Here is a 24,553-nt window from a genome sequence, read left to right as displayed (position 1 = left end):
CTCGCGGCGGTTAGCCAATGGGGAGCGACCAGAGCAGGCGGCGGCCAATCGGCGGCGGCGCGCGCGGATGCCGTCAGCGCGCGGCGCGGCCATGGCGCTCCTGCCCCGCAGCCCCGCCGAGTTCGGCTCGGCCCGCTACTGGGAGCGCTTCTTCCGGCAGCGGGGCGACCGGCCCTTCGAGTGGTACGGCACCTTCCCGGAGCTCTGCCCTGTCCTGCGCAAATACGTCCGGCCCCGCGACAAGGTGAGCACCGGGCGCCGTGCGCCCGGGCCGCGCTCCTGCAGCGCGGCGAGCCCTGCGCCTCCCTGGCGCTGCTCCAACCGCTGTCGTGCGCGGACGCGGAAGCCTCCGCAGCAAGAAGACGGGAGAAAGCCGGGAGTTGCTTTTGCGTGGTGAGCTCCGGGGGTTCAAAAGCTCCCCAGAGGAGATGCGGGCTCTCTGTGCCCGTCGGGGTTCCTTGTGTACAGGTGTGTTCGCGGGGCCCTGGAGGATGGGTTTGCCGTCGCTCCGGGTGTGGCTTTCACAGCGGGCTCGTGGCTCGGGCTGATATGTGCTTGTAAAACGCTGTGGGACGCGTTGGCAGGGCCGTTCTGCCCTGACGCTGCCCTTGTGCTGCTCCACAGGTGCTGGTGGTGGGCTGCGGGAACTCGGAGCTGAGCGAGCAGATGTACGACACGGGCGTGTGCGAGGACATCGTCAACATCGACATCAGCGACGCCGCCATCCGCCAGATGCGCCAGCGGAGCGGGAGCAGGAGGCCCAGGATGAGCTACCTGCTGATGGACATGCTGCACATGGACTTCCCCGATGCCCACTTCCAGGTGGTCCTGGACAAAGGCACGCTGGATGCCCTCCTCGCCGACGAACAGGAGGCCACTCTAGCCAAGGTGGACAAAATGTTTGCCGAGATCAGCCGGGTCCTGCAGGTCGGAGGACGCTACCTCTGCGTCTCCTTGGCTCAAGCCCACGTGGTGAAGAAAGCGGTGAAATACTTCTCCCAGGAAGGCTGGGTGGTACGTGTCCATCAGGTGGCTGGCAGCGAGGACAAGCAGCAGTTTGTTCTACCCATCTTTGTGTATGTCATGACAAAGTTCAGGAAGATCCCTGGCTCGGCACAGCAGATCCTGGAGATCTGTCCCGAGGAGCAGGACAAGCCGATGCGGGTGGAGAGCGTGGAGCAGCTGGTGGCAGCGGTGAAGGACAGGCAGCACTATGCCCTGCTCTGCAGCCAGCTGAGCAAAAGCCCCTGTGGGGAGCAGGTTTCCCTGGATCTGTGTGACAAAGAGAGTGGGAAGCCTCGCTACACGCTGCACGTGGTTGACAGCCCCTCGGTGAAAACTTCCAGGGACAATCACTTTGCCATCTTCATCAGTGAGTACAGCCTCTCCCAGCTGCAATGAGACAATGCTCTGGCCAGGAGCTGCAAATCACCCAGTGGTCATGGCTCTGCTGAAATTGGGGCTGGAGAGGCAAATAACACACCTGTGCAGGGTTCAATTGATGTTTTAGTCCTGGCTTTGTGTTGGCACCTGTGTTTGCCTGGTGTTGCAAGCAGAGATCTGGCGCAGAGCTTGCTGGCCAAGCGGATGCTTGTGTGTCAGCGGTGGGATGCTGCCTGCCCTGCCTCCAAGGTGGTGATTCCTGCCTTGATGCTGGTAAAGCTGCTGGAGCATGACACTGTCTACAGCCAGAGCACAGCAGAGGCAGCTGGAAGGGCCTCATGGGTCTTTGTGGGCATCCTGACTCGCCAGGGCCAAGGCTGCCTGGGGCTGCACTTTGCTTTAGCACCTTGCAGAGATATCCTGGGCTCTGCCAGCAGCACTCTGTCCTCCCTGCATGCCTGCAAAGCTGAGACTCAGCACAGCCAGGAGATGGGAGGCTGTTGGAATGCCCTCTTGTTATGAGACTTTATGAACCTGGCTTTTTGAGGCTCCTGTCCAAAACAGGGATGGTCCTGGCTCTTTAGACGGTTGCAGAGCATGACTCTGGGCATGTGGTGGAACCTCCTCACAATGTCTTGCCATTCCCTGGGCTCCTCTCTTGGAGGCTGGGATGGTCCCTCAGGGACTAGAATTAGCCCATGCTGATGGCAGCCCCTTCTGTAGTCCCACAGGGCAGAGAAACCGAGTGGCTGTTTGGGACGGAGGAAGGGCGGAGGCAGCTGGCCACTAGCGCGGGCTTCGGGCGCCTGGTCACCGTGGCCTTGCACAGGGAGCAGCACTACGAGGGCATGGCTGGCATCCAGGCAGAGCTCTCAGGGAAGGTGATGGAGCTGGCCCCACCAAGCCTCCCTGCCCGGCAGCAGGTGAGTCCTACCACCCAGCTTCCTCGCTTGGCTTCCTCAAATCTGGGTCCAGGCTGGCTGTGTGCCAGCAGTCAGTCCCTCTTCTCCAAGGGAGAGCAAGCCACAGTGTGTGAGCTGGCTGCCTTGCTGGGGAGGAGACAGGCCTTGGGTGCAGCTCCTCTCAGTTTTCTCAGTTGGCTGCCTTTGTTTGGAGGCAGGGTTTGAGGGGTCCGCATGGCAAGATTCAGTGTGAAGCCTTTGACCTCCAAAACTCAGCATCCCAAGAAAACCAGGCCTCCTGAAACCCTGAGGACATCTGTCCCCTTCTTAATACTGGCTTTAATTTTTCCTGTCCCTTTTGTCTCACCTCCTTTCTTTCCCAGCTCCCCAAACCTGAGCTCTTGCAAGAAGTCTTGGGGTGTTTGCTCCCTTTACCCCAACATGTGTCTGGGAGGGAAGCTGCTGTGGCTATGGCTGGCTATAGCACATCCCGCTGCTTCTGCTCTGTGTCTGCTTCATTCCAACTCCTTAGCCATGCTCAGGACAGCAGGAATGGCGGGCTCTGTTCCTGTAGCCTTTCCTTCCTGACTGTAGTGCTTGTGCTCCCTGCAGGTGCCCTTCCTGTCCGTGGGAGGGGACATCGGGGTGCGGACGGTGCGGCACCGCGACGCCAGCGCCCTGAGCGGGGAGTTCGTTGTGGAGGATGTGAAGGGTGATGGCAGCTGCTACTTCCGCCGCCTCATCTTCCTCCGCAACAGGAACGTGGTGCAGTCTGAGGCTCGGCTCCTGCCCCCCACACCTCTCCCAGGTACGGGGGCAGCCAGGAAGAGGCAGGGGCCAAAGGTGACTTTTTGAGGTGACAGAGGGTGAGGTTGATACAGAGGAAGAGAAAAGTCCTTCTGGGACCTGCTTGCCTTGTCCTAAAGCAGCTCTGGGAGTGGTTTTACACTCTGCTGCTTCCTTTGTGGGTGGGCAGGGACTGGGATGGCCAGTCCGCAGAAATCACTGCTGTGTCCCACCGTGCCTTACCCACCAATGCCTCCTGTCATTCAGGCCAGAAGAAACGGAGAAAAGACAAGAAGAAACCCAGCCTTGCAGAGCCGCCTACGGCCATCGACAAGAGCTACCTGTGCTGTGAGCACCACAAGGCCATGGTTGCGGGGCTCTGCCTGCTGGGGGGCCCCGACCCTCTCCCAGGTAATGAGGCAATGGGAGGCTGTGCCCAAGGCAGGCATGTGGTTGTACCCATGCCCCAGCTCCTTGGGCGAGGACCCTCCTGCCCTGCGCACCCCACGTGCCCGTCCCAGAGCGGTTTGGGCAGCGGGGTGGGATGGGTGGTGCGACTCACACAGATTCTGTTTGCAGGGACTCCGCTGGCGGTGCTGGTGGTGGGGCTCGGTGGGGGCAGCCTACCCCTCTTCATCCACGACTACTTCTCACCAGCCCACGTGGCTGTGGTGGAGATCGACCCCTCGGTGCTGGAGGTGGCCACACGCTGGTTTGGCTTCTGCCAGGATGAGCGCATGCAGGTGCACGTGTCCGACGGGCTGGACTACGTGGCAAAGCTGGCAGCTGAAGGTACCGTCTCAATGGGTATCCCGGGAACCCCATCAAGCACTGTGGGTGACATGCTGGGGACCAGAGTCCTGGGCTGCTCTCACACCCTCTGCTTCCCATCCCTGCCATGTGTCACAAGCTCCAAACTCGCCAGCTCTGCAGCTCACAGCGTGTGCAGGGGACCTTAGATTTGCTCCACCAGGGGTGCTGCTGTGGGTTTCATCTGGAAGGAGAAACCCGAAGAGAGAGAGGTGGCTGTAACATGGCAAAGGAGGTGTCTTGACTACCCCATTCATTGCCCCTCCACTGTGCATGGCACGTCCAGAGATGGGCAATGGAGCTGGGGAAGGGTCTGGAGCACAAGTGTTATGAGGAGTAGCTGAGAGAACTGGGAGTGTTTAGCCTGGAGAAGAGGAAGATAAGGGGAGATAATAACTCTGCAACTACCTGACAGGAGGTTATAGTGAGGTAGGGGGCTGTCTCTTCTCTCTAGTAATGAATGATAAGACAAGAAGAAATGGCCTCAAATTGCACCAGGGGAGGTTTAGATTAAGATGAGGAATAACTTCTCCCCTGAGAGGGTTGCTAGACACTGTCCCAGGCTGCCCAGGGAGCTGAGGGAGATATTGAAAAGATACATAGATGAGGTGCTGAGGGATGTGGTTTATTGGTGGGCCTTGGTAGTGTGAGGTTAGTGGTTGGACTTGGTGGTCTTAAAGGTCTTTTCCAACCAAAATGATTCTATGATCATAGAATGGTAGGGGTTGGAAGGGACCTTTAGAGATCATCTAGTCCAACTCCCCTGCAGAAGCAGGTTCACCTAGATCAGATCACAATCTCCATCCCATGGGGTATCGAGTCTCTGCTTTCCCTTCTGCAGACCCAGCCCAGTATGATGCCATCATGTTTGATGTGGACAGCAAAGACCTGAGGGTGGGGATGAGCTGCCCACCCCCAGCCTTCGTGGAAAAGCCCTTTCTGCAGAAAGTTAAAACCATCCTCAAGCCAGAAGGTAGGAGGGGAGATCCAGCCGTGCTCCAGCAGCCAGGCTGGCCGGTCCTGTGCAGGATTGCAGTAATGGGTCTGTGACACTGTTCCTCATCCTGCAGAATGGCAGCCACAGCCAGGAACACCCCCTGTTCCCAGCAGGTCCCGGATCCGGGTGTTGGAGTGGGTGCTGTGACAGCAGGGTGGAGCGGGTGGCCTGTGGTGCTGCTGGCTCAGGCAGGATGAGGCATCCTGGGGTGGGGGAAGAAGGGCGGCAGGAAGGCAGAGGGTGTAGGTGGTACCCGGGAACAGATGGTGTGGCCACCCACGACCCATGTGTCAGCAGGGACGTGGAGCTGGGCCAAGGGCACCAAGAAGGGGTTGCTGGTACTCCTTGTGCTGCTGTGAGGGAAGTGTTTGCACCGCAGTGACACCAGGGGACTGGTGTGAAATCCCATCCCTCTCGCCCTGCTGCAGGAGTCTTCATCCTCAACCTAGTGTGCCGTGATACCCAGCTGAAGGAGGCTGTCCTGGCCACCCTCAGGGAGGTCTTCCCGCTGCTCTACACACGCCACATTGAAGGGGAGGTCAACGAGATCCTGTTCTGCCAGCCCAGCCATGAGGGCCGGCGGGAGCCTGCAGAGCTGGGGACACGTGCCCAGGCACTGGAGGGGGCCCTGCGGCAGCCTGGGCGCCCCTGGGACAGCTCCTACGTGCTGGCAGACGTGCTGCAGGCCATCAAGATCCTCTGAGAGGGGCTCCCATGGTGCTTGAAGAAGAGGCCCTCACATGGGTGCTGTGGCCCAGAGGGATGCTCATGGCGAGGACTGGGCCAGTGCTGGCCTGAGTCTGCCTGAGGGGTGGGACTGGCATGGGGAGGTGCTCCCTGCAGCAGGGTTTCCTGGGAAGGGATCCAGGACTGTGCAGCCCAAGGGGCAGCATCAGAGGTGAGGCAGGGGGAAGGTGCTGCAGGACTGGAAGGACTGGGGGTTTGGGTCTATTCTTACTGCTGTCCCATTGTGGGTACAATATTCCTCCAACCATCCCTTTCCTCTTTTTTGCTGCCTCTCCACCCATCTCCAGCACCCGTTGGTCATCGATGTCAGAGCAGAGCCACAACCCTGCCCCAAGCCTGGTTGTGGATGTGTGGGTGGGCTGACAGCTGTGATAATAAAGTGCTCAGGGCTGCTCCAAGGCCTGCAGTGCTCTGCTGGGCTTATTTCTGGAGTGCCCAGCACCCTTGGAAAAAGTATGGTCACCTCCACTCCTCAAAGGCACATCCTGGGAGCAAGCAGCTAGCCCTTGTACCCCACTGCCTTCTCCACACCTCCTCCAAACACGAGCCCGCTGTGTGCCTGCCTCTCTTCTGCGTTTCTCCATCCATCACCACTGGGAGCTGAAGCCCCTCAGGCCCCCAGCCCTTCTACCCCCAGGGCCAGCAGTGACTCAGCCCTGTGCTCAAGACCCTGGGCACACCAGCCTGCTCCCCTAGCTGGGGCAGCTCAGCCTTGCAGCAGGGTGACAAGGCAGCCACTATTGCCCAGGGGGATTAGTTTCTCTCCAACGTGTTTCAAAGGCTGGTCTCCCTGTGAGGTTTAGCCGCACCTCTGACCCATGTGTCCTGGTTGGGCACTGAGCAGGTGACCTGTTGGTGCTTCCACATTCATCAGAAATCCTTTGGGTGTAGGGGGGCATGTCTTCCCTGCAACAGCTGCTACCAAAGTGAGTCTGAGGCATGGTACCAGAGTGGCTTGCAGACATCAAGGTGACAATCTGCTGAGGCACTGTGATGCTTTACCACTGCCCCCACACCCTCACCCTGTACGTCTTTCTGCCTCTGGTATCCTGAGCAAGAACATCTTTCTGTCAGCTGCTTCCTAAAGCAAACACTCCACAGCCCAGGGTGGTAACAGCACACCAGAAGCAGCCACAGGAGGGATCTGATCTTGCCATTGGTGTGGAGGTAACAGCAGCTGCATCTCAGTATCACACATGTGCCCTGTCCTGCCAGGCTCTGGTGGGTGGCCGCTCATCAGCCTCTCTTTCCTCAGCAGGACCCAGCTCTCTTCCATCTGCAAGAATCCTCGGTTTTTTTTTGAGAGCTGTCTGAGGAGGTGTGTGAGCTGGAGAGTTTGCAGTTTCCCAGCACCACAGGGGACATGGGAAGGGCACCCCAAGGGCTCTCACCCACTGAACCAGTGGGGATCACAGCCACTGCCAATCACAGAATGGTGGGAGTTGGAAAGGACCTCTAAAGGTCATCCAGCAGAGCTCCCTGCTAAAGCAGGTTCCCGTCCATCAGGGCACACAGGAACAATACAGGAGCCACTATGGCAGCTGTGCTGTCAGCAAGCATGTCCCTCTGATCAGCTCTGGCTCTGCTTTTTAATTCACCAGCAGGTTTTGCTTTGGAAACCACTCTGTTCAGATCCCTTCTCCCATGCTCCCTGCCCTATTCCCCTTCACACAGAGGGACAAATTGGTGCCCTAGTTTCTCCTTGGGCTGCTCTGCTTTTATGCAGTGGGAACAGATGCTTTTTTTAACCAAGTGCTTTCTGATGGTTCCCAGGCATTGGAGAGCAGGGCTGTCTCTCTCCCTGCCTCAGATAAAGGCTGGCACTGTGGGCACATGCCCTCTGTACATGATCACCACGCGGTTGCTCCTCTGCACTGTTCAGGGCAGCACATGGTCAGTGGTCAGCTGGAGAAGCAAGGCTGGAGCTTGAGCTGGGTGCAAGTCTGCCTGCCCTCACACACTTAGTGTCTCAAGCTCTGCAATGAGCACTGTTTTGAAAGGTACCTATTATCCATGCAGCTTAGCAATGGCAAAGTTCTCAACCGGATCAGCAGTACTGCATTTAGTCTATTTTTAACTTAGTTTTTAATTTTCAACATAATTGCAATGACATCAGTTTGTGTGTGTGCCCTTTATGTTACTGAAACCATCTCTTTTCTTCCCCGGGAGCTCACACAAAGGCTGCGTTCATCCCTCCCTTGTCCAGTCCTGCCTTTTTGTTGTGCTTCCTAATCGCTCTGTAACGCCACATCCTGGTGGAAAAACAAAAGCCATCTATTAGAAACAACGTATGAAATCTCAGTTCATTGCAGCTGTCGTTGCAGCCTGACAGCCCTACAAATTTCATCTAGACATATATTTTAGGTGGGAAACTGGCAAATTCATAAGTGCTACAAATACCTGAAACCCTCCTCTGCAGGTAAAATGCTTCAAGGCTGGAATAGCTGATGTGTAGTAAATATTTATCTCCTGGCAGCCAAAACACCCAGCTAATGTATATGTTTGGTAACTCTGTTGAGTGTTTTGGCAGTATGCTCGTGTTTGCATCCTTTACTCCTCACTTCCTTCCTGTGCAGCGTAGGCATGCTGGAAGCAGTGGGATAGAAACAAGCACTGCTGTCACTTAGCAACCTCCACTGGCTCTGAGATGTTGACTTTTTTCCTTTCTGAATTTCCCATCACAAAAAAAACGAGAGGCATCTGTGTAAGCCAGGTGTGAGGCTGGAGCCAGCTGAGGATGCTTTGGTCTAGTCCAGCCCCAGTCCCTCTTGGAGCATTGCACCTATGCCTTGCTACTGCTCCAGTGTGAGTGAGGCACTGGGAGCTGATGGGTTGTTTGGTATCTTGAGTGGAGGAATGCAGCTGGTCATGCCCAGCCACCGAGGCTCTTTGGCCCCAGGTGAAGCTGTGGCCGGGCAGCTGGCAGGATGGTGTCAGTGTGAGGCAGGCAGCAGTGGGGTGTCATACACATCCCCATATGCTACAACCTCCTCAGGTGTCACAGCCTCATCCCTGCTCTGCAGAAGGACTGGAAGTGGCTGGGCTCTCAGGAAAGAGGTGAAGGTGAATGGGAGACATACTGTCACCATCTGGAAGAGATTTTGCAGTAATGAAAGTTGTAGGGAAGGAGTGCTGAGGCTCATGCCCTTCAGCTGGGAAGAGCTCTGCCAAGGTGAGCCTGGTCCTACTGCCTGGGCTGCTGTTCTTCCACAGCACAGCAAGGGCTGCAACAGCCACATCCTGCCCATGATATTTTCCATCACTTGGGTTGCCTGGCTTTGTGACCAAGGAAGCTGCCAAGCTGCAGTAAGGAAGTACAGCTCTTTCCTGAGGTGCAAGGAAATATCTCTGCAGGCTGCAATGGTGCCCTTTTTCTACCCTGCAACTGGATACATCCAGGTAAAGGATGCAGCTGGAAGTCACAGGGCAGGGGAAAGGCCACCACACAGGATGAGACAGGGATTGAGAGGTCACTGTCCAATCTATGAGTCAGCAGTGTCCCAGGCTGCAGGGAAGAGGCAGAAAGCAACTTTATGGGGGGAAAATGCTGCAGCTGCTACTTCAAATCACAGCTCTGCAGACATTCTGGCCTTAATTTGATCTTTTGCAGCTTCAAGGTCTGAGTTTCCCTCCTGGCAGATACACAGGTATAATGCTGACCAGCACCTTCAGGCCAGCACTGTGGAGCTGGGTGCTGCTGAGAATCTGGAAACTCCCCTGTGCACGGGGCTCCTTGCCCCCAACTCCTCCTGCTCTGTGCCCATCAGCTGCCTGCAAAGCTCTGGCTTTGGATCTGAAGAAAGGAGATGAGGAAGATCTGGGCAAAGATCATGCATGTCTGCCTCTTCTAACTGTATCCCATGGTCGAGATGCAGCCTCATCTGTGCTCTCCTCCCTGCAGGATCCTGCCTGCTCGCTTGGCAGAGGAGGCTCTTCACTGCAGGCATCTGCAAATCTTTTCTCTGATAGCTGATCTATAACCCGTTTTTCATGAAGTGAATTGTGCTGGTGGACCTGATCCAAATGTCCTCAGTTTTAATGTCATGCTGCCTGGTTAGGAAGAAGTGTCTGTGGGTGAGTTTCTGGGCTCAAATGCTACAGCTGTGCCCTGAAGCCAGACTATTTTTGCTGTATATTTCCCTGTAAGTCAGGACAGGACAAGTTTGCTGTCTGTAGGTTTGATCTGAAATGCACCAGAGGCTTCGGTAGTGCTGGGGGCCTCAGGCAAGCTGTGCTGGAGCTGGTGACATCTGGAAGTGACCAGAATGTGCTGACAGAGTCTGTGGTGCCAACATGCTACCCTGGGGAGCAGGGTACCCTTCCCACTATGTCAGGGAGAGGTGGTCAGCAAAGGTCATCTTGCTGAGCCTGTCACATGGCAAAAGGCAGTGATAAATGTGGGGCACAACTGAGTACAAAGTAAAAATAGTGTGGGGTTTTTTTTGCTGGCTAATCAGTGAACAACACACCTCTGTGCTCCTGGGGATTGCACCTGGTGCACTCCAGGAAAACAGTTTCTGGCATGGCCTTCTAATGCTGGTTTGGGTTTCTTGGGATGGGAGAGGGGCTATTCATTACAGGAAGCACTACAAATACTACCCTTATTTCCTTTAATTTAGCCACTCTGAATCTTGACAAATTCAGAAAGCCAGACTAGGCTCTGCATGGGAATTTGGAACAAACTGCCCAGAGAAGTCAGACAGAAAAAAAACAGAGATCTGAAGATACTCTCTGGTGCCTTTCCTCTTGGAAAAATGAGCACCCTCGTGAGAACACTGGGGTGTGTAATGCAAATGTTCCTGTTTTTTCCAGGAGATGGGAAATCTATACTTGGCTGCTTGTGGTTTTTTTGGGGGCAAAAGGGCAGAGAGTAGACTTTTGTAAGTGATGAGGTTGCAGAGTGAGTAGGGTCACTTAATAGTTTTAACTGAGTTTCAACAGACAAAGTTTGCTTTGGAAACTTCTCAGACTTGCAGGAATAATTCAAACTTTTCCTAAACATAAATTGTTAGTTTTAAATTGTGGAAGTAAACAAAGATGCAATGTCAAGCTCTAATGGAAAGGTCAGTTCCCTAGGTTATCCATTTGAAGGTGTGTGTAGGATTGCTCCTGAGGCATTGTGCCTTTTAAAATCTTCATTTGTCTCCTGTGGAGAGGCAATCCTATTAACAGGCTGCTCTTCTACTGATCTTAATTATTTTACTGGGGCAGCACAAAGTGCTCTGATGCTCAGACAGGGTGGCTTTGGCCAGAACATAATACTGTTCTTCCTGACTTCCAGCCTCTGTAGAAACCCATGAACTGGAGGAAGGCCAGGCAGCTACTCTAGTGCCTCCTGGCATAGCTTGCCCACTCTGGAGGGGGGGGGAAATATTCATGCTGCTAATTGGCATAATTATGTTAATAACCCTCAGGCCCCATCTAGATATACATGATCACAAGGCTTTTCCCAGAGGCTGTGATGCTGAGGAGGTGATCTTACTGCAGTGGCAAAGCAGTTGCTAGAGAAGTGGTCTCTGTGTTATGCCTATTAAAAACATTTTAACCAGAGCTAATTCAAACTGTTCCTTTGTTTCCGGGGTTAGAAGTCAGTCTGTTACACAGAGTAGTTTTTTACACTTACTGAGAGCTCTCTGGCCAAGAAGCTTTGATAATCCTCCAGATTGTCAGTGTCTGTCAGGCTGTGGCATGTTCGCAGTTCCCTTTTGTTTTGCTTTTCATGCTGAGTGAGGCTGGTGCCTGGTTTAATGCAGAGGATAACTTTGATTGCTGCAGCACTCGAAAGCCTCTGTTTTGGATATTTTTTGTGTTGTGACTACTGCCAGTCCTCACAGATAGATCTTATCCCTGTTGTTTGCCTGTGCTTTTAGCTCAGTCTCAGTATGCCTTTTTAATTGAAGCCACTGCAATGATGTGGCTCAGATTGCCGCCCTGCCTGTACCTGAACCACCCACCTGCAGCCAGTCTGCCTGGACCCAGCTCTTGAGGCCTGTCCTGATACTGTTCTGGTATCTGAACACGTGTCTGACCCTGGCAGCCCTCCTGCCCCTGCTCGAGCATCGGTGCCATTTGCCAAAGCTCCTTATGTGCTGTGGGGATGGACGCTGGTTCCTGCTGCTGCTGTTCCCATAGTGGTCAGGAGCCGGGAGGAATTTCCCCGCTGGGATTGCTCCAAAATGCCCTGCTCGGCAGATGGGGAAGTGCTGAAGCCAGCTGCCTGCCAGGTCCCATGCCGAGTGGGACCCTGCTCCTCTGTGTGCTCCTGGATTGCCCCTATTCCCGCTTTGGTGCCCCAGACATAGATGAAGAACACATACAAACCTCCCAGGGGTACTGGAGGGGGGCACAATCCTGTGTCAGGGGCTCATGTGGCACATCACTGCCCACTCCGGCAGTCGCATGGGCTGGGGTCGGGTGTCTCCAGAGAGGCAGCACGGCAATCTCATGGCTTGGCGCGCGGACTGGGGCGAACCGTGATCCTGGTGCCCACGAGTCTCAGCACCGTCTCGGCCTGTGCAACTGCAGGGACCGGGAGGACCCCGCGGCCGCTCCTTGCAAGCTGCGGGCCCGTGCCGCAGGCTGCGGCGGCGCCGGACCGCGGCCAGCGCTCCCGAGCCCCGCACGGGCAGGGGCGTGGCCTTCCCGCCGAGGCCCCGCCCCCGGCCGGGGAGCGGCGCACGCGCAGTGCGCCGGCCGTTACCTGTCAGCGGCGGCGGGCGGAGGAGAGCGAGCGAGGGGAGGCGGGCGGCTGCGGGACGGCGCGGCGGGATGGAGGGGCTCATCCCGCTCGTCAACCGGCTGCAGGATGCCTTCGCGGCGCTGGGCCAGAGCTGCCTCCTGGACCTGCCGCAGATCGCGGTGGTGGGCGGGCAGAGCGCCGGCAAGAGCTCCGTGCTGGAGAACTGCGTTTCCAGGTGGGGCGGCGCGCGCGGCAGCCCGCTCCGGGCGCTCATCCCCCCGTGCTGCGCGCGCCCTTCCCAACGGCCGCCGCGCGCGCCCCCCCAGCGCCGCGCGCCCCCAGCTCCCGGGAGGGGCGGCCGCGAGCGGGGGCGGAGAAGGCGGGCGCTGGGGTGTCCCGGCTCGGTTGCGGCCCCGGTGCCGCGGGGGAGGCGGGGCGGGCATGGCGTGGCAGCGTCCTTCATTTGCGAGCTGCGGGAAAGCCGCCGCAACTCCGGTGTCAGTGCGGTCCCGTGCCCCCACCGCTGGGCTGGGAGGGAGACCGTCAGCCGCCGTCTGGGGCAAAAACCCCACAGCTGTTAAAGCCTCGAATCCTAACGATGGTGGCTCCGGTCGGATAACGGTTCTCATGGGATTGCTCACACTTTGCACGTAGGAGTGTTAGCATCTCCTCTAAAAATTAACGCGGGAAGCCTCATGGTTCAGGGGGGCTTTTCAACGGACAGACTAGCTCTTGAGATCTCCTTAGGTAAACATGGGTTTCAAGCGCTGTCACGAAGTTCCTTCTGCATCTGCCGCAAATACCGTGCGGGCTGCTGGAGGGAGGTGGTGGTAGCAGAGCGTAGCTGCAATTGTTGCTCCGTGTATGGGATCCGAAGTGCTGTTGTGTGGCAGAGACCGGGGAACTTTAGCGCGTGGAGATCTGCATTAAAGGTAGAATTAAATGTGGTGCCTCTCCGCTCCCTGGCCGTGTGTCTGGCTGTTCTTTCTCTCTCCTTCAGAATTTACTCTTACTGCGTTAATGTCATTTCTTCTTTTGATTTCTGCTTGAAGGCTAGCTAACTGCTGATGTTGATAGTACTGCTAGTTTCTGAGGTTTAGAAAGCATGAGTGAGAGCCTCAGAAAGCACTATTGGCTTTCAAACTATTAGGTTTTTTTAAACAAATATTTTAGGAACGTTTTGACTTTTCAGTCTGAGCGTCTATAAAACTGTTGCAAAACATATGTGAGGAGCAGGAAAGGCATCTTCATCTTGTCAATGAGGATATTTTGGTCCCTGTGCCAAAGCCTTGCCTGGGGTGGCACCTGCCTGGGAGTGGAGCTGAGTGTGGTGGTCTGTGGGCTGATGTCTTTCTCTGGATCCAGCTGTGCTGATGCATGAGGTTACTACTGCTAGATGTTTGTTAATGCTCCTCTGCTAGAGGAGTCTGCTCTCCAGGTAGAGCTGCTCCTCTGAGCACAAGTTCCTGCCCTGCCACCTGGATGTGCCTGCCCAGAGCAAAAGGTGAAAATGAGCAGTTGCTCATCTGGCCCATTTGTGCAGCTGGTTCCAGCCTCTAATCCAGGTGAGATGTGGACATTTCTAGGAAGAATGATGGGGAAAAGCTAAGGGCAATGACGTTTTTCCAACTCACATAGTCATTTACTGTGCAGCCTGTGGACACTGCAAGAGAATCTCTTCAGAGAAGAGCTTGCAGACTACTGTGAAGCACCACAGTGTCTCTGTCACATACGATGTGGAATTTTTTCTGTTAACCCAGTCTCAGAGTTTAACATCATTGTTTTATGCAGTAGCTTTTTGAGATACAGCATCAGCTGACCTATGCTACCTCCCTGCTTGCCAGCTTGGAGCATGTGGCAAATGTGCCTTAAAATGCATTACTTCAAACCTATTCTGTGATACTTAAGCATCACATGTTTCCTCCAGACTGAGTATGTGTGGTCAGCAGACGTGTACTTGCTAAGCTGTGAGAACTTGGTTGTGGACCCTCAGAACCAGATTAAGCAATATCCAGGAGATTGGAAGATCATTTTACATGTCAGATCAGCAGGTAAAATGGTCTGTGGTCATAGGATGTTCCTGTTTTTACAGGGTATTGAAGCTGTTCTCTGCAAACAAGAAGTTTATTGCATCCACATCTGTCTTAATATGACTTCTTGAGGTAGCATGTTTTGGGGAGATACGTTGCACTCCTTTTCTTTTTGTTAGTGGTACATTGTGAGAGGTGTAATTAACCACAGGGCAAACATTAACTAATAGTAACACAGCTGTGAAATTCATATGCAATTAAAATAGTTCTAGCAATGCTCTAAAGTTTGCACTTTAATTCTCATGCAGTTTGGTTTTTTTGTTTGGGGTTTTTTGGTTTTGTTTTTTGTGGTGTGGGTTGGTTTTTTGTGTTTTTGCATGAGTTATAGTGTTGGACTATACCGTGTTACCCACCATCTAGTTCATGCATTGCCACAGTCTATCAGAAGGGTCATGAGGAATCTGCCTCTGGTATAGTTCTGTGGGCTGGCGGATGGTTCTAGAAGTGGGATGCAAGTCCTGTTATTTCTGAAGCTACTGAGTGACACACATCCATCACTGTCCTCAGGGTAGTCCCAAGCTTTGTTTAGATGCATTGCAGCATCCTTAATATCAAGTCAGTGGATGTGTTTGCTTTAGATTGCGTACTTGATTTGCATTGGTGCTGGTGTTATGTGAGGATAAATTCTGCATGTTGCCCACTCCAGGAATTGTGTGACACCCAAAACTATTGATGTCGTTGTAGATTGGCTCAGAACAAGACTGGAGTTGGGGCAGTGTCAAACCTCCTAAGGCAGCCATTATTGTTACCATTATTGTGTATTAGCGGATGCTATTCCAAATAGTATTTGGAGAGTTTGCTCTTCACATATTGCTCCTCTGCATGTAAGGAGACTTCTTTTGGTAGTCAGGGACTGTGTTTGAAGGGTTTCCTCTCAGGATTCTGGTTATATTTAGATTGGAACAGATTTCAGAGAGTACCTGAGGACAGCAGTAATTTCCATTTATGGGTTAGACCTTCATGTGTTCTTAACTAGAGCCTAAATGATGTTATCTCAAGAGCAAATCTTCTTCCTACCTGCTTCTCTTTGTAACAGAAATAAATGTGCCCTTAAAAGTACTGAGCCAGTGTTTGAAGGAAAAGATCTAGTGCAGCGTTCTGATAGAACTTGGTGGGAGAGAGATACAAAAGCACAAAGGGGAGTCAAACATCTAATGCCAACAGATTGCCAGTGGGAGACAGGCGCTTCATCTGGTCTTACTCCCTAGCTACAGATGAGTACAGGACCACGATCTTGTATACTATCTGTGCTTTTTAAACATGTTGCTTTTGATAATAATAGGATGCTTCAAACTAATGTCAGGAGACAATTCTTGGACATTGTATTTGGAGAGAAAACATTTTCTTTTATTTCATATATTCAAATGGGCATTTAAGGTAACTAAGGCACAGATGGATGGCAAGCTACCTCATCAGAGCTTCCTTCTCCAGATTTGAATCATAACCTTATTTTATTCTTACAAATAGTGACAAATTAATAATTAAATTTCAAAACTGAAAGCTCTTTACTTCCTTCCCTGCTTAATAGAATATAACATAACCTGCATGTGGCCAAATAATTGTTTTATAAGAGATGTGAACTCTTGATTGTAAGCCTGTCATAATCAAACAAGCGCTTTAATTTTGAGAGCCTGAGCTCTGCTTTTGTAATACAGCTTTACAGCTTTTTGATCTGAGATGCTTTGACAGTCTTACAGCCACCTCATATTGTAGAGCTATTTATTATGACATAGTGCTAATGTTACTTCTTTAAAAAAAAAAATATGGTTCTGTGTGTGCTTAGCTCATTCTTTGTTGCTTGAGATGGCGCTTGTGAAAAGCCTGCGTTGAGTCATTAGGGGAAAAGAAAGGACTTTAAAGCTGCCTGTTGAAGCAGAGAATTTATCCAAAGTAGACACATACTTAAATTGCCTGCTTCCTGGAGGAGATACAGTTAACATTGGTACAGATATTTTATTCTTCTAGTTACTAGTCATCAGCAGAGAAACATTTTTACAGAAAACGTTCCTCTTTTGTGAAACAGGCATGAGAAAGCTGAGCAGTTGGAGATACAGACTGAAATGTGGTGCTCTGTATTCTTTTTTTATCTTAAGGATCTTCTGGAAATGAGAATAAGCCACTCCTTTTTCCTGGCTAATTAAGCCATTGTACAGCTGTATTGAGTGTATTAGTCTAATTATGAAAATACTCTAGTTCACTGAAAGCAAGAATTGTTCATGGATATTCCATTAAATAGAAACGGCAGCAGAAGAGACAGTGGCTCATTGAAGTTTCCCCCCCAAATACATTTTCACATTTAGAGGTTGTAGAACACACTCGGCTGTTTAGATGGGATGTAACTGGCCTAGTTTTGTCCTTAAATGTAAGTCTATTGTGGATTTTGAATTAATTTTTATCACAAGTCTTGAACTGATATATGCAAAGTAAAGCAAATGGGTAGTTAAAAACAGATATACAAACAAATACAGTGATTTTCCCTTCTCCCCTTGTAAAAGAAAAGTTTTCCTCTAAAACTACTTACAAAATTCATGTCTCTTATTTCTGGCATTTAAATTTTGCCAATTAAAAGACTTGTATTTTAATAAAAGATGTACTGTTATGAGGCATAGTATAGGAAGCTCTGACTTATATTCTGGCATTTAAGTTCAATTTACCAAGCAGCTTACAGAGATGCTAAATCAATAAGTAACAATTAACAATTTTGCAAAGTGTACCTGTGAGAATACATGTACATATGATCGTAATGTAACTTTGGCGTGCTATGTACTATTAGAGTATTGTAGTGGCTCAGTGAACACAAGCTTGGTATTTGAAGTTTGGGACCTAAACTTCAGAAAAAAAAAAATCTCTGAACCCTGTAAAATGCAACCCTCAAAAACCCCCCAGTCTGATCCTGAGTGCCTTCTGAGCAATAGGTATTACAGATTCAGTAGTAGTTGTTCCTGGAAGTTCAATTCATCAGGGTACTGAAGGTGACTGCATGCTTCTGATCAATTGTAAAGGTGACTAGTCATCTGGTGAGAGGTTTGTGTGGGGTTTTTTTTTTCTTATTTTTTTTTTTCAGACTACAGGTATCCATTTAAAGCTAAGCTTACTGTTTCTTAACATGGAGACACTCCTGAAAATTAAACTGTAGGCTCTTCCTATAGTGTTCTGAATCCCAATACTCACTGCCTTCAGGAAGGAGCCCACACCTGGGATTTTGTAGTGTTGAAATATATCAATAAATAATAAGCACAGTTTTAGTCTTGCTGTTTCTTCATGGGCATTGCTCCTGCTAATGTTTCAAGTTTATGTTCTTTGCCCTTGTAGATGAAATGGAAAACAAGGCTTTCCAAACAGATGTTAACAATACGATGGTTTGAACATAGATCTGTGAACACAAGGAGTGAAGGTGATATGAGTTGCAGCAGAGAAACAGAAGTAAGGACACTGTTCTCTGATGCTGGTTTACTGAATGACCTCAGTCTGGTTTCTAAACATTCCATGCATCTGTATCGACACGTGTACACCTCTAGTCTTTGCTCTGTCTTGTCTATGTGATAACAATTTAGGTTCTTACTCCTTCATTTTTAAGTTGCTTCTATTTCCACAGGAAGAGGTTTGCATAAAATCAGTGTGTAATAACTATGGTTGCAGTTTAAACCTTGCTGTTATGCATTTCCCTGCTTTGTGTGATGGCTGCTTTAGGCATCTGTGTGGCACCAAACCTAAGTATTGGATTCTGCTCTGTAGAATTAGCAGTGTTGCTTCTTCCCAAAAAAGAGGCCCTTGCTGGTGTTTAGTTTATACCTCCATTTAGTCACTGAGTGAGATAGTGTTTGTGTTTTGCTATCCATGAATTGATCAACGAGCAAATTGATTCTATTCTTTGAAGTATTTGTGGGTTTCTTAAACAATGCCTGCCTACACTGCAAGCAGAGAAGGGCTGAAGCCATTTTTGCTTTTTCTGTGGGTGGGTTTTTCTTTCCTTTTTTAAAGAATGCAATTCAAAATAAGGCCTTCTAGTAAAAAGAAGCCTGTCAACTCCTCACGTTTGCTCTGCTCATGTGTAACGGGTATTGGGAATCCGGTGTGTCTGCAGTGTAAAGCCTGTAGTGGAAATATGCTGAGAACAGGAAATGAGCATTATTTAACTGTGACCTTGCATCTTTTTCTTCAGCAAGTTGCATTGACATGAACAAGGCAGCATTATTGAACTAAAGAGGAGCAAAATCCCATTTAACTGCATACTAGGCTTTGATGTACTGCCAAGTACTGTTGCCTATGATAGCCTCTGGGTTGCAAAGGAGACTGTAGCTGTAGATAAGAGAGATTTTCAGCCAAAGTGTCTAGTGATGTCAGCTTTTATAGTGTTATACCATGCTAGGTATTGAAGTAAAAACATTTCTTCATCCTAGTTCCTGTGCACTAAGATTTCATTATTCAGATATGTGGGAGATTTACTATATGCTATAATACGGCTAGATCTCCACCCTCATAGATGACACAATCAAAGCTAGATTAAGCACTTGGTACTTTGCTTATTCTGTACAGTGGAGGTGCCTAAAATGTACACTTATATTCAGTGATGTTTAGCTGTAAAGGATGCTCTAAAAAGGTCTGTGTGTAACTCACCTGCAGAGACTAGACAGGGCTGTGTGTGACAAGCACGAGAACAGTAAGATGTCTCAAGCCACTGCTGCAACACAGTGGATGAAATGAGCCATGTTCCAAATCAGCAGCCAAGCTGGAAGCTACTGAGGAAATACTAGCATAATACATCAGAGGCAGTGTTGAACCCTTGAGTGTTGGCTTGTTCAGGTGCTAAATAGATATTGATCCCCAGTGTCCATCAGGTCTGGGAAATACACTGGGAAGCGTTAGGAGTTCGGGCTGAGCCCTCCAGCATTACAGCTGTTCTGAGAAGCAGCAAGGGGAAACCACTGTTTTGGTCAGACTTTTAGTATAAAATTTTCTTGTGGTAATAGTTCAGTTTCTGGTGAGCAGAGAGATGGGAGACCATGGCTGATATTAAATGGCAATATTTAGCTAAACAGACAAATTGTCAGGGACAAGATATTAATTTGCACGTTACAAGCGCAAAGCAGGATAAATGGGTAGATTAAAATGGATAAAAGGATAAAATGACTAAAAATGAGTTTGAGAGACTTGATTTGGAAACATCCCTCTTTTCCCCCTTCCTTCTGTAGTTGTCTGTAAATTTAGGCTGTCTGTACACTGGAGTTCCCATTGTGTATGCATTCTGGAGGCAGTAGAATTGAATCCAGTTACATCCAGCTCTGCAGAATAATCTGCAGTGGCTTGTTCTGTACCAAGAAAAGTAATAGTACAGTTTGACATCTTGTCCACACAAAAAAGATAAATGTATTTTCAAGATGGTTCTGAAGAGGCAAAGTTTTTTGGACTTGACTAGGATGTGGCATAGCAGATTGTATGCTCTACCCCTGTTTAAAAAGTCTATGTAGCTAGATCTGAACTGAGGACAGTGTGATTTGAGGGGAAGGGCAGGAGCTTATTTTGTCTGGGTTCTCAGTGACAACACTGAAATTTGCAATATCTGAAAGTTTTTTCATGACATTATTCAGATGTGAATTATTTGCGAAATGCAAGTAATTACATAGTTGTTAGCTTCACGTAGCTCTTGTGCCTGCAGTGCTGGGGACATGTTGTTTTCTTTCTGATCCTTTCAATCAGATTTATTTTTCCTGTTTGTATCATTTTATTATGTAGGGAAACTTTTAAATAAAATCTTTTCTAAAGAAACGTTGTTAATAGTATTTGGCAGATGTAAGTGACAAAAACCCCAAACAACCCAACTTCTGTTTAGAGCACTGACAACAATTTAAAGTGAGTAAAGAATTTTTGTTCTTTTCTTGTGTTGAGATACAGAATCTTGATGCATTAGTATTCATCCTGAGAATGGATGGGCTTTTATAACCCAACATCCTATGCAAATTAGTCCTAAGAGCAAACATATCTGATTAGGGAGACTACAGTTATCCTGCAGAGTCTGCTTTATTCTTTTTGACACACAAATTCTGAGAATTGTTGGGGAGGGTTTTTTGTGTTTTGTGGCTTCTTCTCTCCTGACCCGCACTTGGAACTGGAGAGCATCGCTGGCAGGAAATAGCAGAAGCTTTTTGTAAAATCTTAAAAAGAGAAAGAGGAAAAAGGGCATTTTCACAAATGGAATTAGGATGATGCAGCAAAGTTTTGGATGCGTGCCAGGAAGGACAGATGCATCATGCATACAGTGGCTTGCTGAGGAGATTGCACGTTGGCAGCTTCTCGATCTGTTAATACAGCAAGCCTACAGCCTGAGCATAATCACTGCAAACAGAGCACTGTTCATCTTACCACTTCTGTGTTTTTGCCTTGCAAGTTTTCTTAGCTGTGTATGGCAAGCTTTCAGTCCTATAAACATTAGTGAGTTGCTAAAATATCTTTTACACGATAGAAGGTTTGGGGGTTTTTAATACTAGGAAGTGCATTTCCTTCCTTTGGTTCAGTGACCAGGATTGCCTTTTTCTGTGCAGAAATGCAATGTGAGGTACTCTGACCGTTGTCAAAATATGAGATTAGATTTGGGATACTAATAATGGTCTGTGCCTTTCTAGGCTTCTGTTCAGATATCCCCTACTTTGTAGAAACTGCTGTTTATAGTCATGTTTAGTGGAAGACGCTGTCACTGGGACTAGACTAATTTTTGGCACTGATTTTTCTCATACCCCTGTAATATTTAATGGGGAGGATGTAAAAATTTGTTGCTGCTTTTTAAGAAGAAATGCTGCTGCTACTTAAAGAAAGCATCATCTAGATACAAGAGAAGTATAATGACAGTACTTTTTAAGCCTGCTCTGCCTCTAGTTTTCTGCATGAAGATGAAATACTAATGTTTGCTTTCTCACCTTAGTGGTGTCTTAATATTGTCACTGAACTTAGTTGTTATGGAGGTACCCAACTAGTGTCACCGAAATGTCTTTCCATCCCTTCAAGGGCTTTTCAAAAATACCTTATTTCTCACCTTTAGAATCAGTGTTCACCATATTCCCATGATTAGATCTGTTTGGGTGGATTTTTTTATACCATTCCCCTCTGGAATTTTGTATAGTTGGCCTCCACTCCATAAAGGACTGGAGGGAGACCCAAAGAGACATTTTGGCTGCTAGGTTGTAGTGCTGTGTAAGAGTTTCAAGATTGATTGATTGATTTATTATTAAACTTGTGTGTTTGCCTGAAAGCGATAGACAGGAAAACTTGGGGGTTCCTACTTTGCCTGTTCAGTTCCAGTAGTTCAGCAGCGATGACAAAGGACACCACTGGGCTGGAAAATAGCTTCTCAGAGTCACCAAGTATATCTGCCTTACTTGAAAGGGAGAGATAATTAATAGCCCTAGAATGTCTTGGTAATTGGTTAATTCCCCCTAAAGACATGCCCAAACTGCGTGGGCTGCAATGTCTAGTAACTACTCCTGTTTTGAATCAGCAGGTGAATGAAAATAGCTTGAAAGAATGGTTCCTACAAACTGAGTCCAAATGTCATTAGAGAACTTGAATTAAAACACTAAAGTGTCATGACAAGGATGCCAGTGTCTACGCTGTGTGGTTTACAAAGAACCCTGGAAAGACTAACATTGAGCTTTAGGACCCAATGTATCTGAGATGACTAAAAATCCACAGTCTGTTAATGCATTTAGCTTGCTAAGAAGGCCTAATTAAGATAGGTGTCACTGGTCTTCAATAAAGACAATTAATTATTTTGTACATGTTTGTGTAAGCCCTATTATGTTAGACTGAGATTTTGCAGCCATTGAACAAAGCTGAGAGGCTTGCTTGATTGACAGACATTGTGCCAAACCAAAAGGCATTTACTCTTCTGTAACTAATGAAAGGAGGTGAGAGAGAAAGTGGTGACTGATAATAAGCATTGATCTCTGTATTTTGAGCTAATGTGGAAGAGCATATATAGCCAAGTATCAATGTGATATAGAAAGTGATGTATATACTACTGTATTACAGGAAAACAAGAGAGAAAGGTTATGTGGTTGAAAACATCAATGCACAACAAAGATAGTGTCTTAAAGCTTTTGTGACTTCTCAAAAATGCATCCTGAGGTTACCTTTGTACTGTCATTTGGAGGGTAGAGGAACTGTGCTTCCAAAGTTGCTAAGGAAGAATAAATAGATGGATGTCTAGAGTCAGTGATGACAAACCTCCTTTGAGAAAGTGCTTCACTCGACTTTATGAATCCAATTCCTAAGAAAGCCTCTGCTTAAATCAAAAGCACACTTCCTACTGCTTGGATGTACCTTGCTTTGTAATGAACAGAAGTGCATGAAGGATCTTCTGCTGAGATCTCTGTGGTGTCGGTGAGCACAGGAGCAAGAACATGTGAGAGAGAAAGAACATGTGCTCAAGTGCATCTTCAGACATGTTTTTGACATTAAGAGTTCTTTAGTTATAAATTATCTGGTTTGGGCTTAAAGATTTAAGTGAACTTGAGGAAAGAAGTTAGAAGTTCTTAATGCCTCTCTTCTATAGGCTTACACCGTACCATACTTTTCCCTGTTTTATTCTTTTGTGGCGTTTTGAGACTATTTATGATAAATACAGGAAGAAGGAAAGCCTTTTGTAGTACTTTTGTACACATGCCACAGAACTGGGAGATGCTTGGCTGTACAGGTGTAGGTGTTTTCTGCACAACAGTGCGTTCTTTTGCACAAGAGATGGCCATTCAGCAGTCAGTACAAGCCCCAAGTGCTCCTAGTGTGCCAGGCTGGAGTTGAATAAAACAATAAACACTGGGTTGGAAAAAAGCCCAGGAAAACTGTTGACTTTGGGCATAATTGCTTCCTATTGCAATTGAAGCCGTGTTGCAGTATTCAGCAAATGTTGGGAATAAAGGCTTGTGTGGAACACTACCACAGCAGTCAGTGTTTGTATGAGCAGCCCGTGGAATATGGCCTGTCTGCGTTTGAGGGAAGATGAGTGGAAAAACTTTTGTAAGTAGCATTACCAATGTTGTTTGGCAAAATGAGATGAATTTAGATGAGTCATTTGTGCTCCTCTGTATAAAGCAATTATGACTTGTGTCCTGAGCCAGTCTTGTTTTTACCTGTTGTGAAAAATGTGTAGGGTTTTCCTTGAAGGGACTTCTGATTTGTTTGATAGTTCATCACTATTGATTTTACTTGATCCTAGCTCCTTAATTAATGCAGTTACTGTGTAATCATTGACATTTTCCTCCATTACATGATTTCCTGGATTCCCCTGATGTTTTCTATGAATTAATTATATTGGTATATTAATACTGTAAATTAATCAGCATTTATCCTATGTAATACTGATCGAAGTGCAGAACATTTATTTCTCAGTACTATACTGGCAAAGTAAAGCAGATTTATCTGTTTTGAAACCAGGATTAAGTTTTACGTGGGGATGCATCATCACTCTTCACCACACTCTTCTGTTTTGCCTCATTTTGTCTTTTTCTTTTTTAAACATGATAAATACTGCTTGTGTGATAGAGAGCTCCTAAATGAAAACTCTTCCCCTAGCTGGAAATCCCCTTGGAACACATTATCACAGAATCTTAAGAGTTGAAAGGGACCCCAAAAGATCATCCAATCCAACCCCCCTGCCAGAACAGGACCACCTGGAGTAGGTCACACAAGAACTCATCCAGGTGGGCTTTGAATGTCTCCAGAGGAGGCAGAATATAAAATATAAATATTATATAAATTTAAAGTAATGTTTATATTTTGTTTGTTTTATATGTGTTCTTTTCTTTGTAAGCTATAGCACTGCATTAGTGAGCCAACCTCACTGAAGGAGCCTCTGTCTACTTAGCTTGTCAGCATTTCACTATTGGTATCTGCCCATTCTGAAATTTGAAAGGATGTTCCTGTCTCTTCTGTGGAACTCTTCACTGTAATGAATTCTCTTAACTGCTTTTGCAGCTTATTTGCTTTCTGACTGTCAGGAAGAGGGCTGTGTGATAAAAGAAAGACAAAATCTATTTTTTCCTTGCTTTTTCCCCCCTTCCAATAAAGTCTTCTACTGTAGCAAAGACCAGACCCCTAACTGTCTTGTTATTGTAAATTGCAAAGGTATTGGTACAGCCATTGAAAACATCTTTCACTATTCCGTGACGTG

At 48.5% G+C, this 24,553-nt stretch overlaps 2 protein-coding genes across 6 annotated transcripts in view; both read left to right on the top strand.

Annotated features, from left to right (window-relative positions):
• Window positions 1-91: 91 nt before the first annotated feature.
• Window positions 92-6,024, top strand: METTL13 (methyltransferase 13, eEF1A N-terminus and K55). Of its 4 annotated transcripts, none has more exons than XM_062004207.1 (8): window positions 92-244; window positions 625-1,372; window positions 2,107-2,306; window positions 2,898-3,093; window positions 3,339-3,482; window positions 3,651-3,863; window positions 4,723-4,854; window positions 5,307-6,024. In XM_062004207.1, the coding sequence occupies exons 1-8, from the start codon at window positions 92-94 to the stop codon at window positions 5,579-5,581; spliced, it is 2,061 nt and encodes a 686-aa protein (XP_061860191.1). In that variant the 3' UTR covers window positions 5,582-6,024. The 4 variants fall into 4 exon arrangements, with proteins under 4 accessions (XP_061860191.1, XP_061860192.1, XP_061860193.1 ...); XM_062004209.1 differs by lacking the exon at window positions 92-244 and adding an exon at window positions 308-393; XM_062004210.1 differs by lacking the exon at window positions 92-244 and adding an exon at window positions 419-468.
• A 6,369-nt stretch (window positions 6,025-12,393) lies between these two features.
• The window catches only part of DNM3 (dynamin 3), a 162,206-nt gene continuing 150,046 nt past the window's right edge, over window positions 12,394-24,553 (top strand). For both annotated transcript variants that reach the window (XM_062003460.1, XM_062003459.1), the window contains exon 1: window positions 12,394-12,539. In XM_062003460.1, the coding sequence (XP_061859444.1) occupies window positions 12,394-12,539 (146 nt within the window). The remainder of the gene's footprint in view (window positions 12,540-24,553) is intronic.

Source organism: Colius striatus, chromosome 10 (assembly GCF_028858725.1).
Source record: "Colius striatus isolate bColStr4 chromosome 10, bColStr4.1.hap1, whole genome shotgun sequence".
NCBI lineage: Eukaryota > Metazoa > Chordata > Aves > Coliiformes > Coliidae > Colius > Colius striatus.
This window is presented reverse-complemented; position numbering and strand designations above follow the sequence as displayed.

Coding starts and splice junctions, on each gene's coding strand:
- METTL13 (XM_062004207.1), top strand. CDS start 92: ATGGCGCTCCTGCCCCGCAGCCCCGCCGAGTTCGGCTCGGCCCGCTAC. Junction 1,373..2,106: donor TCACTTTGCCATCTTCATCA/GTGAGTACAGCC, acceptor CCCCTTCTGTAG/TCCCACAGGGCAGAGAAACC. Junction 3,094..3,338: donor GCCCCCCACACCTCTCCCAG/GTACGGGGGCAG, acceptor CCTGTCATTCAG/GCCAGAAGAAACGGAGAAAA.